We start from the raw sequence: 13,577 nt of genomic DNA on the forward strand, positions 1-13,577 counted from the left end.
GGCCAACTGCAGACCTTATGCCTTATTTTATATTTATTAACATTACAACCTATATAAAATTTTTGCCTGTTGGATGCCGAACATGAATACGCTAGCAGTTCATTAGCTGAACTAGCCTCTTCACTAAACTCTTGACTAAAACATAAAGGGAGGATTTTCTTTTTCTCGGAAACAAAGTAGAGGATGGGAATTAACTGTAAGTCAGCATTACATTTAGAAAGAAATGGCCAATATATCCTCAAAAAAGTCTTTATTAAAATGTATGCTTTTACTTTTTAAAGATTTCCTTTTTAATTCAGTCTATTCCTGTTTACCTTCATAATAGCTTGTAGACCCTCCTCCTCCTCCTCACAGGCAGCCAAGCTTCAGTTCAGACCCGCTTACTGTCGCTGCAGAGCGGGGAGGGCTGACTCTGACTCCCACCACGCGTTAGGCTGCTCACCAGGTCGGTTCCTGAAGTGTGGCGAGGAGCCCACTGGGATGCTCAGAGCCGCCTCTGGGGGCCCTCTGGAAAATTTAAGGCCCTTTAATTTCGCCGATGCTGAACTCATTACACATTTAGACCATTTTTCCTCCAGCGTCCCAGCCACCGCACAGACACGGTGTTCTTCTGCAGCGTCTTCAGGGCAGAAACGCGCAGAGGCGGTCGACGAGGGAGCGTGCGGGAAGCGGTCACAATAACTTGTATATATAAAAAAATAATAATCATAAAGCAGACTGACACGAGAAGAAACCTTTATTCTCAGCCAACATGTAAGCTAAACACGGTTAGATGCCTGAACATTCATTTGCAAGCAGAATTCACGATGCATAATCAATTACAGTAAAACACACCCACGATTAATAATTAGCTTAGAAAGTGCAAACATCGACGGCCTGTAGCTCATCGGTGGACAAAAAATAAATAACATGGCGAGTCGGAGGGCGTGGCTCAATCAAGCTTTTGAAGCTGCAGTATGTGACTTTTACAAAAACATGTTTTGTTAAAACCATCATTATGTGGTGACAGAAATGTAAGACAAATAATCTGTGAAAAAGATTACTTTCACCTCTGCCTTCTCCCAGAACTGACAACAGAAATATGCCACCCAGTCAGAAACAACCAATCAGAGACAGGAGGAGGGTCTTAGTGCTGTCAATCACTTTAGATACAGCAGGCTCACCACAACAGTTAGCATAGCTACCAATGACTGGGAGAAATAGTTTTTCTGTTTGTCCACCATTAACATATTGAGCAGCAAGTACATGAGGATGATTGACAGCGCTAAGCCCTCCTCCTGGCTCTGATTTTTTGTTTTTGATAAGAGGCGGAGCATTTTTGCAGACCGTGATAGCAGATCACCGAAGAAGTGGAGGAGCACAATTTTTTCACAGATTATCTCTCTCATACAAAACTGTCACAACATGATGGCAATTTTAATAAATATGGGGAAAAAAATCAACATATTTTTGCTTCAGCTTTAAGAAGACAGAAGAATCCAGTTTCTATCACAGTAAACTGGGCTTGGCTCAGCAGGACCGACAGTGTTCAGACTGTTCCCTCAGCCCGGTGCAGAAGTGTTGCAGATACTTTTATTTTTTACTTCTGTGATAAGCTTTGATACAATCAGCTGGGGAAAATCTGAATTTGCAGTCAAGCAAAGCTTTGACTTGTACCGGTCCACTTCTATTCATTTTCCTCCATTCAGCTTCTGGTGAATCTGTTCAAATTCACAGAAAAAGCCAGAAGAGGGAAAAAAAAAACAAAAAAACTACAAAAATGATAAGAAATGACATGGATTTCAAGTTAACATTACCCACTTTCAACACTTGACCCAACAGATGCTAACCTTTAATGAAAGTTGTACTTAAATAAAAACCATAGCAACAAGCAGATGTGGAGTTACGTGCAAAACACAAATCTCTGTTGAGTCCGTCCCGAGAAGCCGCTGCTTTAAACCTCCACAGTGCTCCCCGTCAGGACGTGCTTCTAACACCGGAATGAATAAATCAAATGGAACATAAATATTTCACATCCGACTCATTGACTGAAAAGGATATAAAAAAAGAAAAAAGAAACGCTTTAGGGCACATGAGTATCAATTTATTGGCCCCTGAAATGAGTGTGGGTCAAACTGAGCGTCTGGAGGAGGAGGGGGGTCAGGGGTCAGGCGTTCCCGTGGCGCAGCGCTGCTCCTTCACATGGCGTCAAAATGGAAACGGTGGGCTTCCTGCCTTTTCTCTCGGTCGTCTGCTTTCTGTGGGACACACAGCAACACACAGAGTCAGTCGTGTTGCTGAGGTCTACCTATCATGACATCAGAGCAACCTGAACCAGAGGTGTTCTGCTGCAACTCTACCTTATAGGAAAGAAAATACAGTTTGACAACAAAAACAATGACAAACATCTACAGTAATTTAAAATACAACAAAAATGAACCATAAACCTTTAAATCTAACCAAATTGTGATTCTATGCAATTGGTAACTATGATTGCATGATTTGATTGAAATAATTGTATTTATTTTTTGTAAAGTGTCTTGAGACGACATATGTTGTGAATTGGCGCTACGTAAATAAATTGGATTTAATATTTTATGACATAGAAACAGAACATGAACTGTCGATACTCATTGTTCCTTATTGTTGCTGTTTCATTTTGGGTTTCTTATTCTATCGTTTTTTTTTTTTACTGTTTCAAGTTCTGCTCAAAAACTTTTGGAAAGACCGTTTGGTCTGTGCACAATCTGCAAATATCGATCTCATCTCGTAATATAATTCAGCATGCGTACAAACATGCTTCAATAGTAGAATTATGGAACATTGTAACCCTGTTTATCAAATGGAAAAGGTTGGGAGGCACTTTGGAGAAACATCAACAAACACAAAACATTTACTTGGAGTTTCATTACAATTACATTTTCTTTGTAGAACGTAAGGAAGATGATTTTTATTTGGCGTGAGGAGATTTGGTGAACAAAATGCAGTTTAGAACCTCAACTATATGAAGTCAGAGCTGTGACATGAGCAGATTGTTGCTATTTCTATCATATTAATCTGCAGAAGGAAATCTACTGACACTTCAATGTCCAAATTGTGTTTGAATATTTATTTATGCATCGTTTAAAGTTGCAGATCACTGCATGAGCTATCATTGTAAAGTGTTTTTTTTTTGTTGTTGTTGCTTTTCCTCCCAGCCTGTTTTGGCAATAATGGATTTGGAAAAAATGGTTAATAGCTGAGGTTATCCTTTATATGGATGCTCTGTTTTGTACATTGAAAATGCATAAGTACAGTATTAAAAAACAAAAACAAACAAAAAAAAATACTTTTTTTCAAGTCAGTGGTTAGCAGTGTGTGCTACACCAACATTATGACTGCAGCTGATTCTTTAATTGAAAGAAGGTGCAGGTGGTGTTGACCTCTGATCCTGAAGAACGGTGTGTGTGTGTGTGTGTGTGTGTTTTGTAAAGTGTCATTTCTGACTCTTCACATCCTGGGCTGGTGTTTCTGCCCCCCTGCATTTTAAATGAGCTCAGGCTGTGAACAGGCAGCAGCGTTTGGATCTTGTTTATTTGAGTTTCCTCTCCATGGTTGGCAGATAAACCTGAGACGCAGAGATGAAGTGTGTGCACAGTCAGAGGTTTTCAGAGTGTCACTGACTCCTTGCAGGGAGTTTTTTTTTTTTTTTTTTTTTACTCAGGTGTAGCAGTTCTGGTTTTCAGGCTCGTCATCCATGCATCGAGATTTCACAGCGTCCTCTTTGAATCCTCTGTGACGAAATCCCACAGAAAAGTCTGTCAAAGTTCACAATCTCTGTTAATAAAAATAATAATAAATAATAAGGTAAGTTATGTCTGACTGACAGCTGTGTGGTTTCTCCTTCTAAATCAAATTGTTAATCTGTGTCTTGAAGTCCACACATACTTTCCGTTCAATTTGACATGTGGTAGAAATGCTTCTGCGAGGCACTGTATCTGCTAGACACACTAATAAATAATAATTAAAAAAACAGTTATAAATCTAGTGGCTGGTTTGTCTAAAAAACCTGATTAAATGAACAGTTTATATGCCAATATACAGTTCAAAGAACCTGGAACGGCATTTCATATGAGGAGATTGTTCAACACATACACACGCTTTTATCCTTGAGTTAGCCGCCAGACAGCAGTTGACGATAAGTGGTGAGCATTCATCACCTGGTCACTGACACGGGCAGGAAGCAGGGATAGTTGGGTAAGATGAAGAATAAATCAGCTGACTCATGATGTCAGCAGGGGCAAGCATATGTTGGAAATTGGCCAAATATTTCATATAAAATGATCAATTTGAAAGAATTGTGCATGTTAAAAAACTTTACATCTATAAAAGAACAGCTTGAGGACCTCAACAGCCTGAATGCCGTTTAGTAGCGGCGCTAAAGCCTCGTGTCAGCTTCGTCTCCACTGCTGCACAGAATCAAGACTGCAAATTTATTCCCAGGCGGCCTTTTCACGTCCGGAAAGAACATTTGTATCCACAAACAGCTTCCATGTAGATGTGAGGAAATTACCCGAAGAAGCACTTACAAATGTGTGATCATACTCTATAATTTTGTGTTTTGGCCAGGTGGACATAATTTTAACCACTTTGTACCGTTTGCAATTTCACCAACACGAAGGGCTCACATTTTAAAATGTGGTTTGTAAGAAACATTTTTATTGGCATAATAAAAATGGCAATAAAAATGCCACCGTACTTCACAGAGTACGGTGAATAAATGTCGAGAACAAACAAGATGGAGGATTTCTTTGAGCATCACTGCACGTGTTTGAAGCTAGTTTATAGCTAGTTAGCACCCTAGATTCATTGGTGTTTTCTTTTAGCATAAACACAGATTAGCTGGTTCCAGAAGACAAAGATAACAATGAGGCTAACTCCAAAGCAAAGTACTATTGTCTTAAAGAACTTCTTTTGTTTTTTTTAAATCAAATGCTACTTTAAAGTAAGTTATGTTTGCATTGATAGATTTTTTACACAGAAGGTTATGTCTACCAACAGTATTCACTTTTTTCAGATTACATTTGGTTTGGTGGTTCGGTTCGGTTCGGTCTTGTTGGACAAGCTGTTAGCTTCAGCCTCCAGGGCAAGCTAATTTGAATTACAATAAAATGAATATGCCAACAGCATCATCTACCGTAAGTAAAATATTAACTGCTTATAAATGTTAACTTTGACATAACCTCACTAAAAAAAAATCCCAAACTATGACAATATGAAAGTCCACATATTAAAGGCTACTTTTAATTTCAGCTAATTAAAAGTAGCTGAAAGTAAAAACAAAATGATTTAAAAATAAATCATTCAGACAGTGCAATCAATATTCCAAGATCACAGATAACACATTGGAAAACAGGCATCAGCTTTGAACTATCTAAAAAAATACCTTTTAAAACATTGCTTAACATATTGACTAATTATCAAAGAACACTGCATCTAAAAATCCGGATTCCAGCTTTTCTTCAGCCAAACCGTCCGTTCATGGACGGACCTCCCTGGTGTTGAGTCCAATAGATGGACAGTGACATGTTTACTCCATTTTCTTTATCCTGTCACTTTCAGTTTGGAATAAAGCCTTCATCTCTCTTCAAAGGAAAGCCTGTCTCATATTGAATGCTGTCCTGTTCTGATGCTCAATGTTTTCAGGAGCTGATGGACTGATTTCCTTTAGACGACCGATCCATTGGGGGCTGATGTTGCCGTAATTGACTAGCCAAGGCGCGCCACCTAATAATCAACCTGAGGCTTGAATAATTATTAGGCAGCGCTGCATCGATGTGTTTCTGTCAATAGATTTTATAGACATAGTGTTGAGTTTGTGTCTGAAAGCAGGTCGGTAGCTGCATTGGAGCATGACTGGGATTAAATGCCAGCTAATTAAATTTGACCTGTGTGAAGATCAGATTGATTAGATTCTGCTTTATGTTTTAAAAATCGCATTTTTTCCCTCACATTTCCATTCCTTTCTGGCTTTGATTTAAGAAGGCATTCTAAATATCGCCACTAACGACAGAAATGCACAGAAGTTCACAGGATTTTCTGTCAAAGCCCTGTCGGCTGTTTAGCCTGGACTACACATCTTTTGCCCCCCTCCCCCACCCCTGCCCTTGTGTTTCTGCCCTCTATCTGACTTTGTTATTAGAGGAGCAAATACCAGAGGCGGCAGTGCAAACAGACAGAAATGCTAAATGTCAATCAGCTGTCTCACCCTGACCTTACCGGACGCACCCCCACCGTAAGTGGGTTGAGAGGAGAAGAGATATGAGGGAGGGAGTTTGCAAAACACTCACTCCCAATCTGGATTCCCTGGATGGGGAGGAGCGGTGGATACTCCCAAATGAAGCAGAGATGTAGAGTTTTTAGAAAGTCTGAACAGAACCTATTGGTTTTAAAGTGAGAGTTCACAGTTTAAATTTAAGCCTCTTTTATAGCAGTCATCAATATTTTTGTGTTGAACAATTTTAAAAGTTGGCAAAATTTGAAAATATGACTGGGTAATTATATGTTATTGGAAGATACTGTTGACAATATAGTCTTGGGACCAACTGTAGCCTTAAAGGGGCAGCAGTATGTGTTTTCCAGACAATCCCATGTCATAGCGCAATCAAGTAACTATGTTACCTTCAGATTTTAAGAAAGTGCTATATATATGAAATGTAACTTAAAAGAAAATTGACTTCATAATTTAACTCCTTGAAATTGGGCCTCTGTCTCTTTAAGAAGCTCCAGCTCTTTCTGAAACTCCACCTTGAGGAAGTCATCACAACATGGCTCCTCCTTTAACGATGTTGTTTTTTTTTTAACCAGCATTTCAATGAGAATTACAGTAGGTCCTATAATGAGCTCAGCAGAGCTAGTCTGAAGGAGCTGAGAGGAGGAGTTTCAGGTGAGGGCTGCTCTGTGAGGCGGAAGCCTGAAAACCCCAGGCTGCACCTCAAAGGTGGAGCTGGGTCCCAACAGGTGTTTTGCACAGCTGAATGGTTGCCACGGGAGATTAAAGGATCTCTCAAACATGATTGGTGGGAGTACAGCGAGGCGGACCGTCTTGTCTCATGTCTTTATCGATTAATAAGGCAATTCAGGAATGATGTTTGGAATTAACAGCTATTAGTTTAAAACTGTACAATAAGGTAAAGAAAATGTGAGCGCCGACGGGCAGAAAAAAAACTCTAAACCGAGTGGTTTAGATTCAATTGAACGAGTGTTCAATTGTATCATAAGGAGTGGTGAGATGCAGGCTCAAAAGAAATAAAACATCAATAAGGAAGATTAATAAAACATGTCTAGGGAGGTACAAGGGTTTGATGCTTCCAGATAAAAACCCCTACACTGGCATCAAGCCCACTGAACAACACCAGGAGGTAAATGCCTGGAAAAGATGTGAAAAAAAAAATCTTATTTTGTTGCACTGAAGAATTTACATAAATTTTCTTTTGATTAAAAATATTTTGGTGGAAAAAATCCTATCACGGGTAAAGAAATAGTAGTTTTCAATAAAATCACTGCAAGTCAAACATAATAGTTGGTAGACTCAATATTCATTCAATAATAAATGTAACTGAAACATTTTCTGTCTTCTTCCTCTTCTTCTAGGAACTTGATTATTAATTCATGACTCTCTGTGACCCTGCGATACACGAGGATGAGGCACCAAGGCCCATTTCTTAGCGTCTGACCCCGAAGCTGGACGAGGAGCCATGTTCATCTTGTCAGCATTCACAGAGAGCAGAATGGTGAGGAAAGTAAAAAAAAAAAAAGAAAAGATTTTTCTAAAGCTCGCTGTTGGAGAACCGCAGCAAAGAATGGCAACTTGGAAACACCAAGCCCTAGCAACCATTATACCAAATCCACTTGGCAACTGGTTGTTTAGCAGCAATGCTGGTTGTTTAGCAGCAATGCTAAACAACCAGTTTTCGTCTTCCCACATGTGGAGTTTGCCAATCTCTTCTGGGACCTAAACTGGAACATGTAGTTTGTTCAGATGAGATTAAAATTTGGCTTTGCAGTAAAAAAAACAAACAAACAAACAAAAAAACACTCAATGTAGCTGGGGAGGGAAACAAAGAGCAGCAAAGACAAAAAGCAGATCATGTACACTGTTAAGTATGGAGGAGGATCTGTGATGCTGTGGGCCAGGAGTGCATGTCATCTTCAATATCATCAACCTGATGAATGGTCATCAAGAGGTTTCTTAGGATGATCCAAAACATGTCCAAATCTACTGTTCACAAGATGCACAACAAGTCAGCCTGTGACGCTAACAAACTTTACAGGACGATGTATTGTCCCAGAAACACCGGAACTGGGAGACATTTTAAATATCCAAAACAAACAATAAACCAGAAATGATAAATAAAAGGGGAACAAAAACCACACACAACCAAAACTTATGACGTCTCTGTAAACCAAATCGTCCTTCAACAAATAATAATCATTAAGCTCAGGCAAGAAAAACAGGCAAAATAGCCAGTTATGAAAAAGTCCAAACTAACAAGAAAAACACTCCGTTTGAAGAAATCAACCAGCGTTTCTCTGACTTGATTCTCCTAACAGGTGTTTTAGCACGGCCGCTGATGAGGGCAGATAAACAGTTTTCTGTAACGGTAAGGTGTTTCTCCACCATTAGTGCATTTTGCTGCTCGTACCATAGGATGATTGACAGCGCTAAGACCCTCCTCCTTGCTCTGATTGGTTGTTTCTGACTAGGAGTGGTGAATTTCTTCAGACAGCAGTAGTAGCTCAGGGAGGAGGTGGAGGAGATCGATCTTTTTACAGATTGCTTGTTTCGTATTACACCGTCACCACATTGAGACAGGTTTTAATATACATGTACAAAATATAATTTTGTAAAAGTTTCATTATAAGATCTATTTCTCAGTGCTATGCTTGTAAAAAAACTTGGCTAAAGGGATAATAGAGGAGCCATGTTGGGTTGTGATGGCTTCCTGAAGGCGGAGTTTCAAAGTGAGCAGAATTTTTTAAAGAGACAGAGGCCCAATTTCAAGGCGTTAAATTAGGAAGTAAGATTTTTTTTAAGTCATCCTTGATATATGCAGGATTTTCATAACAACTGAAACTACTAGTTACTTTATTGTGCTATAAAATGGCACTATATGCCTGGAACATATATAATACTGCCCCTTTAAAGCTTTTTACAGCTTTAGGTTCGGCTGTGCCATAAACGATTGTTGACAATATTTGCAACTTGATGCGATCCTTTCAGTAATGAACAGATAAGATTAGGTCGTTTATTCTAGGTAGGTGAACAGACTTGAAGCTGTATTGTATCAGAATCACATTCACTTGACTTTGATGCAAACAAAACTGGTATTGTGGTTTATTTGAAGAAGTGCAGATTGTCATCTTCACTCTGAATATATACCAAAGGAGCGGACTGAGTCTACCAACAAACTAATGTAACCTTTGAACTGAGTACAGACTCAAACCAACCAGACACGATGCTCTTCAGTCTCTATTTTAAACTTGAACTGATTCTTCTAAGGAGTGCTGTAGGAGTGTTGACGCTTGTTACGCAGCGCCTCGCTTACATGTGCAACACAGTACCACCTGCTGCTAGTTTGACTCATTTCTATATTTTCATAAGTTCTTTGCGTCGTCCCCCACTGGTAAAAATATCCTTAAAGCTGCTTAGATCCAAACTCTGCTCACATTCAGGCAAATGCAGCAGACTTACAGCGAAGGCGTTCACCTTACAGACAGAAAAAGACACAAATGATGCAGCAACAACAAACTGCTTTTTTTTTTCTTCTTCTAAGGATAAGGAGATTAGGTATTGTGGAATAAAGCCCCACCAAGCTTCCCTTATTGAAGACAAGACTAGAGGTAGAAATCCTGGCAAAGAGGAAAGTTAAGAAAAAACCCACTTGGTTCATATGTTTTACAATCAGTTGTGATTCAGGAAAGAATCAAGTAGTTTTTATTTAGTCAGTAAAAGATGCGTTTCTGAAAACAAAGGACTAAAATTCAACATTTTGACTGTTTCAAATTCATTGTTGTGCCTTGCAAAGGCAACATGCGAAAAAGTCCCAAGGAGACGTTCAGTGAGAATTTCAATCACTGCATTTCATATTCTGTTGTGAGCACAGCACTGGTAATAGAAGCTCTGCTGTGTAGAGACCTGATAATACATTCAGCAATTCTGATCAAATTAAAAAGTTAAAGCAGAGTGAATACGTAACGCGCCTCAATGTTTATTTAATCATCGAATGGAGTTTCTGAATTTCATCAGTTAAAACGACGATGTAAACCAAACGAGGTTCTGGAAGTGGTTCAATCATTTCTTTCTCCTTTTACTTAAGTTTTTATTTTTTCAATTTATCAATCCAGCCATCGTTCATACTGTTTATTCTTGCGGGGCTGTGAGAAGTTCCATCATTGGTTAAGAAGGAGGATACACCCTGGTCAGATCAAACAACCGCAAATGAAGTTGTATGTACTGTATAAAGTTCAGGTTGGTTAGAAACCGTCCATTTTCCCAAACTGGAAACACGGGCGACTGTCCTCTAAATGTTCCCAATGGAAAGGTGAAGATCTGAGTAACACAAAATTCATATTTACATTTGTATCTTTGAACAATCACAGTATCAACAGCATAAGAGAAGTTTTTGGTTTCGACATAAAATAACAAGAACAATAAATAAAGATTTTCTGAAGAACTTTTGCAAACAGCTAAAGTTAAGTGATATTAAAGCCAAAATCAATGTTATATATAAGCTTTTTGGTTTTAAAGAGACATTTAACTTGTGCTGTAGCTAAACGTTATAATTTTAGTGACTTTATTAATTTTTTACATACTTGGTAAGTTTCGCATTGATAACATATGTATTATATTTTCTTTTCTATTCTTTTTAAATGTACTTCTCATATCATTTGTACTGTGTGTGTGGGCGTGCATGTGCGTGTGTGTTATTGTGTAGGGAAGCTAAAAAAATAATCGGGTTTAGGCCAGGTCTTTTCTGTAAGCACTCACACCGGTATTACCCTTCAATGGAGGACAATTAAAGAGCTCCTGTGCGTGTGTGTGTGTGTGTGTGTGTGTGTGTGTAATCATGCTCATATGGTAGATGTTCACACACATCCAGGCACACACATGCAGCCCACAAGCTCCAGTAGCAGATGGTTCAGACAGGATGCCAGAGAGTTCCTGCTCTTCTCCGTTCGGCACGCGCCAATCACAGGGTTCGAAGAAGAAAAAGGGAAACGATAAAGAAAAAGTAGATTTGCTGGAATAACTTGTTAACCGTTTGCATCCTTGTGTCCTCGGCGACTGAACTGTGCGCGTGTGCGTGTGCTGCTGAGAACAACCGGCCCAGAATGAAGCACAAAACACATGAGAAAACATGCACCGACTCCCTGGAGGGCGCATTTAGGCAGTAATGAGCAGCAGATCTACCGTGCTGGAAGGACAGAAGAAGGCAATTACAGCTGAACGCCCTTCCAGGTTGTGGCCCGCGGGGATAGGAAGCTGGTAGAGGAGAAGGACTGTGTGTGTGTGGCTCAGTGGGGAGGCCAGAGGACTACAGGACAGGCAGTGAGATCCATCTGCTGCCGGTTGTGACCAGTCTGCTCACCCAGTCTCTCTCGCTCATTCACCAATAAACGAATGGAAGTAGCAGGAAGCGGTGTTTCACCGAGAAGGTGTGAACATTTACTACAGCAGAGCACCGAGTGAGTGTTTTCTGTGTCCCGACCTTCTCTTTCCAGTGGAGGATGCCAATAATCACAAGGATGAAGACGCACACGCCGATCAGCGCGATGGCCGTCAGCAGGACGCTGTTGCTAGGAGTGAGGTACAACTTAGCGCTCCATCTAAAAAGAGAAGAACAGGAAGATGTCACACACCGCTATGTTTGTTGCAAAATCTTTGGTGTACTTACACTTGTAACCATTTTTTATGGTTTAAATGTTTTGCTGTTGGATTAAAAGCTGTAGCAAAATAAGACTATCACCTCCAAACTGTGAAAATGTTTCTCAAAGTACAGCAGAGCACATGATTTGCATATGGAGGTACAAACAACAGTTTTATACAGTGTGAAGGTGGGTAAAAGTGTAAAAGCTATAAGCCTTTTCAGGTAAATGGAACCACTGTTTTTGTTTTAGTTGACACAAATTGTGTTTTAGCATCACTGCAATGCAACTGCGTTACATACTTATAATCTTGGTTTAGGTAGTGAGAGGATAATCTAGACTAAATTGTGTAGAGTATTGACACACACATGACCTTGAATGACATCTCATTCTTAATGCCAAGGCTTTAAAATAACATTGGTAAAACCTTCGTAGCTGTCCACGAGGTTTTGGGGTGTGTTTATGGGAACATTTGTCCATTTGTCTAGGGGAGCATTGGTGAGGTGAGACAGTAATGTTGGATGAAAAGGTCAGACTCTATTGCCTCATTTCCACTGAGCGTTTCGGCATGCTGTTTTATAGTCTGACATATTCAGAAGAGCGTATCCACCGCCAGTTAGACGTTGTCCAGGCGGGGCTAAAACCAAATGTTGTGTCAAACTAGTGTAACACCAAATGTGACGCACTAGAATCCCTCATGCTTGTCAAAAACTGAGACGTTTTTCATCTTCTCTAATCAATGGATTGTGTTGTTATGTGACGCCAGTAGCTCCGCCCTAACCATATCGTACCTATGGATGTACAGCTGAAGGGGTCCAATATGGCGCGGTACGAGTCGGTTGTATGACTCGGTTTTACGATGAAAACGGACAAAATAGCATATAAAAGATTTGGTTTATTTGACTGAACACCACAGGAACTTGAACTGATTCTTCTCCAGTTCCAGTGATCTTTACATTCACATTCTTGACATTGTTTCAGGGGAGTAAGTCTGCTAAGCACAGAGAGCGCTATGTACCTTATGGCTATTGAAAAAATGCGTACCCTCACATCAAGTTTTGGTTCTGTCTACCTTTGTTTCTCTATTGTAGCTGCATGAGGAAAAACCTCAGTGTTCCCAAGTAACAGAGTTTAGAGATAGCTTGAAATTTCCTCCTTTCTTTTATTTCTGGGGTCAACAGAAAAGTAGAGCTATGCCATACTCTAACTTATTACGCAATGGCAAAACAAACATTCCAAGATCTTAAAGGAACAAGTTAACACTGTTAATATTACACAAGTGCGATTTGGTCCAGCTTATATCTATAACCAAGAGAAAGTGTTGGTATTTCGACACCACAGGCAGAACACAAACCTTTTACCAAAGAGTGGCTGAGTTAATACGTGTCCAAAGAATAAGAGCTCTTCTTGCTGCATTGAGCTCCAGCTGTGAGCCATCACAGAAGAACCATTGTTGCCGTTTTTCCTTCCCATTTTTCACAAAGGAAACAATCAAAGAACTACAGTAATCCCTCTAAAACTTGAAATTTAGAGGGATCCGAAATATGTCATCATTTTTGAAACATTCGACAGCTAAGTGGTTTTACACCTGCGTGTAACGTATGGGGGGCGAGGAAGACATGCGAGTGTGTGTGTTTGTCAGAGACGAACTGCCATCTGGAGCTCCTCCTGGGCTTTCATAACAACATGTG

General features: G+C 39.8%; 1 protein-coding gene across 1 annotated transcript in view; it reads right to left on the reverse strand.

The window, feature by feature from the left end:
- Positions 1 to 718: 718 nt before the first annotated feature.
- Positions 719 to 13,577, reverse strand: part of itfg1 (integrin alpha FG-GAP repeat containing 1) — a 169,716-nt gene continuing 156,857 nt past the window's right edge. The window contains exons 17-18 of the mRNA XM_005802501.3: positions 11,730 to 11,847; positions 719 to 2,237 (exon numbers count right to left, since the gene is read on the reverse strand). Of these exons, the coding sequence (XP_005802558.1) occupies positions 2,178 to 2,237; positions 11,730 to 11,847 (178 nt within the window). The 3' untranslated portion in view covers positions 719 to 2,177. The remainder of the gene's footprint in view (positions 2,238 to 11,729; positions 11,848 to 13,577) is intronic.

Source organism: Xiphophorus maculatus, chromosome 4 (assembly GCF_002775205.1).
Source record: "Xiphophorus maculatus strain JP 163 A chromosome 4, X_maculatus-5.0-male, whole genome shotgun sequence".
Lineage (NCBI taxonomy): Eukaryota > Metazoa > Chordata > Actinopteri > Cyprinodontiformes > Poeciliidae > Xiphophorus > Xiphophorus maculatus.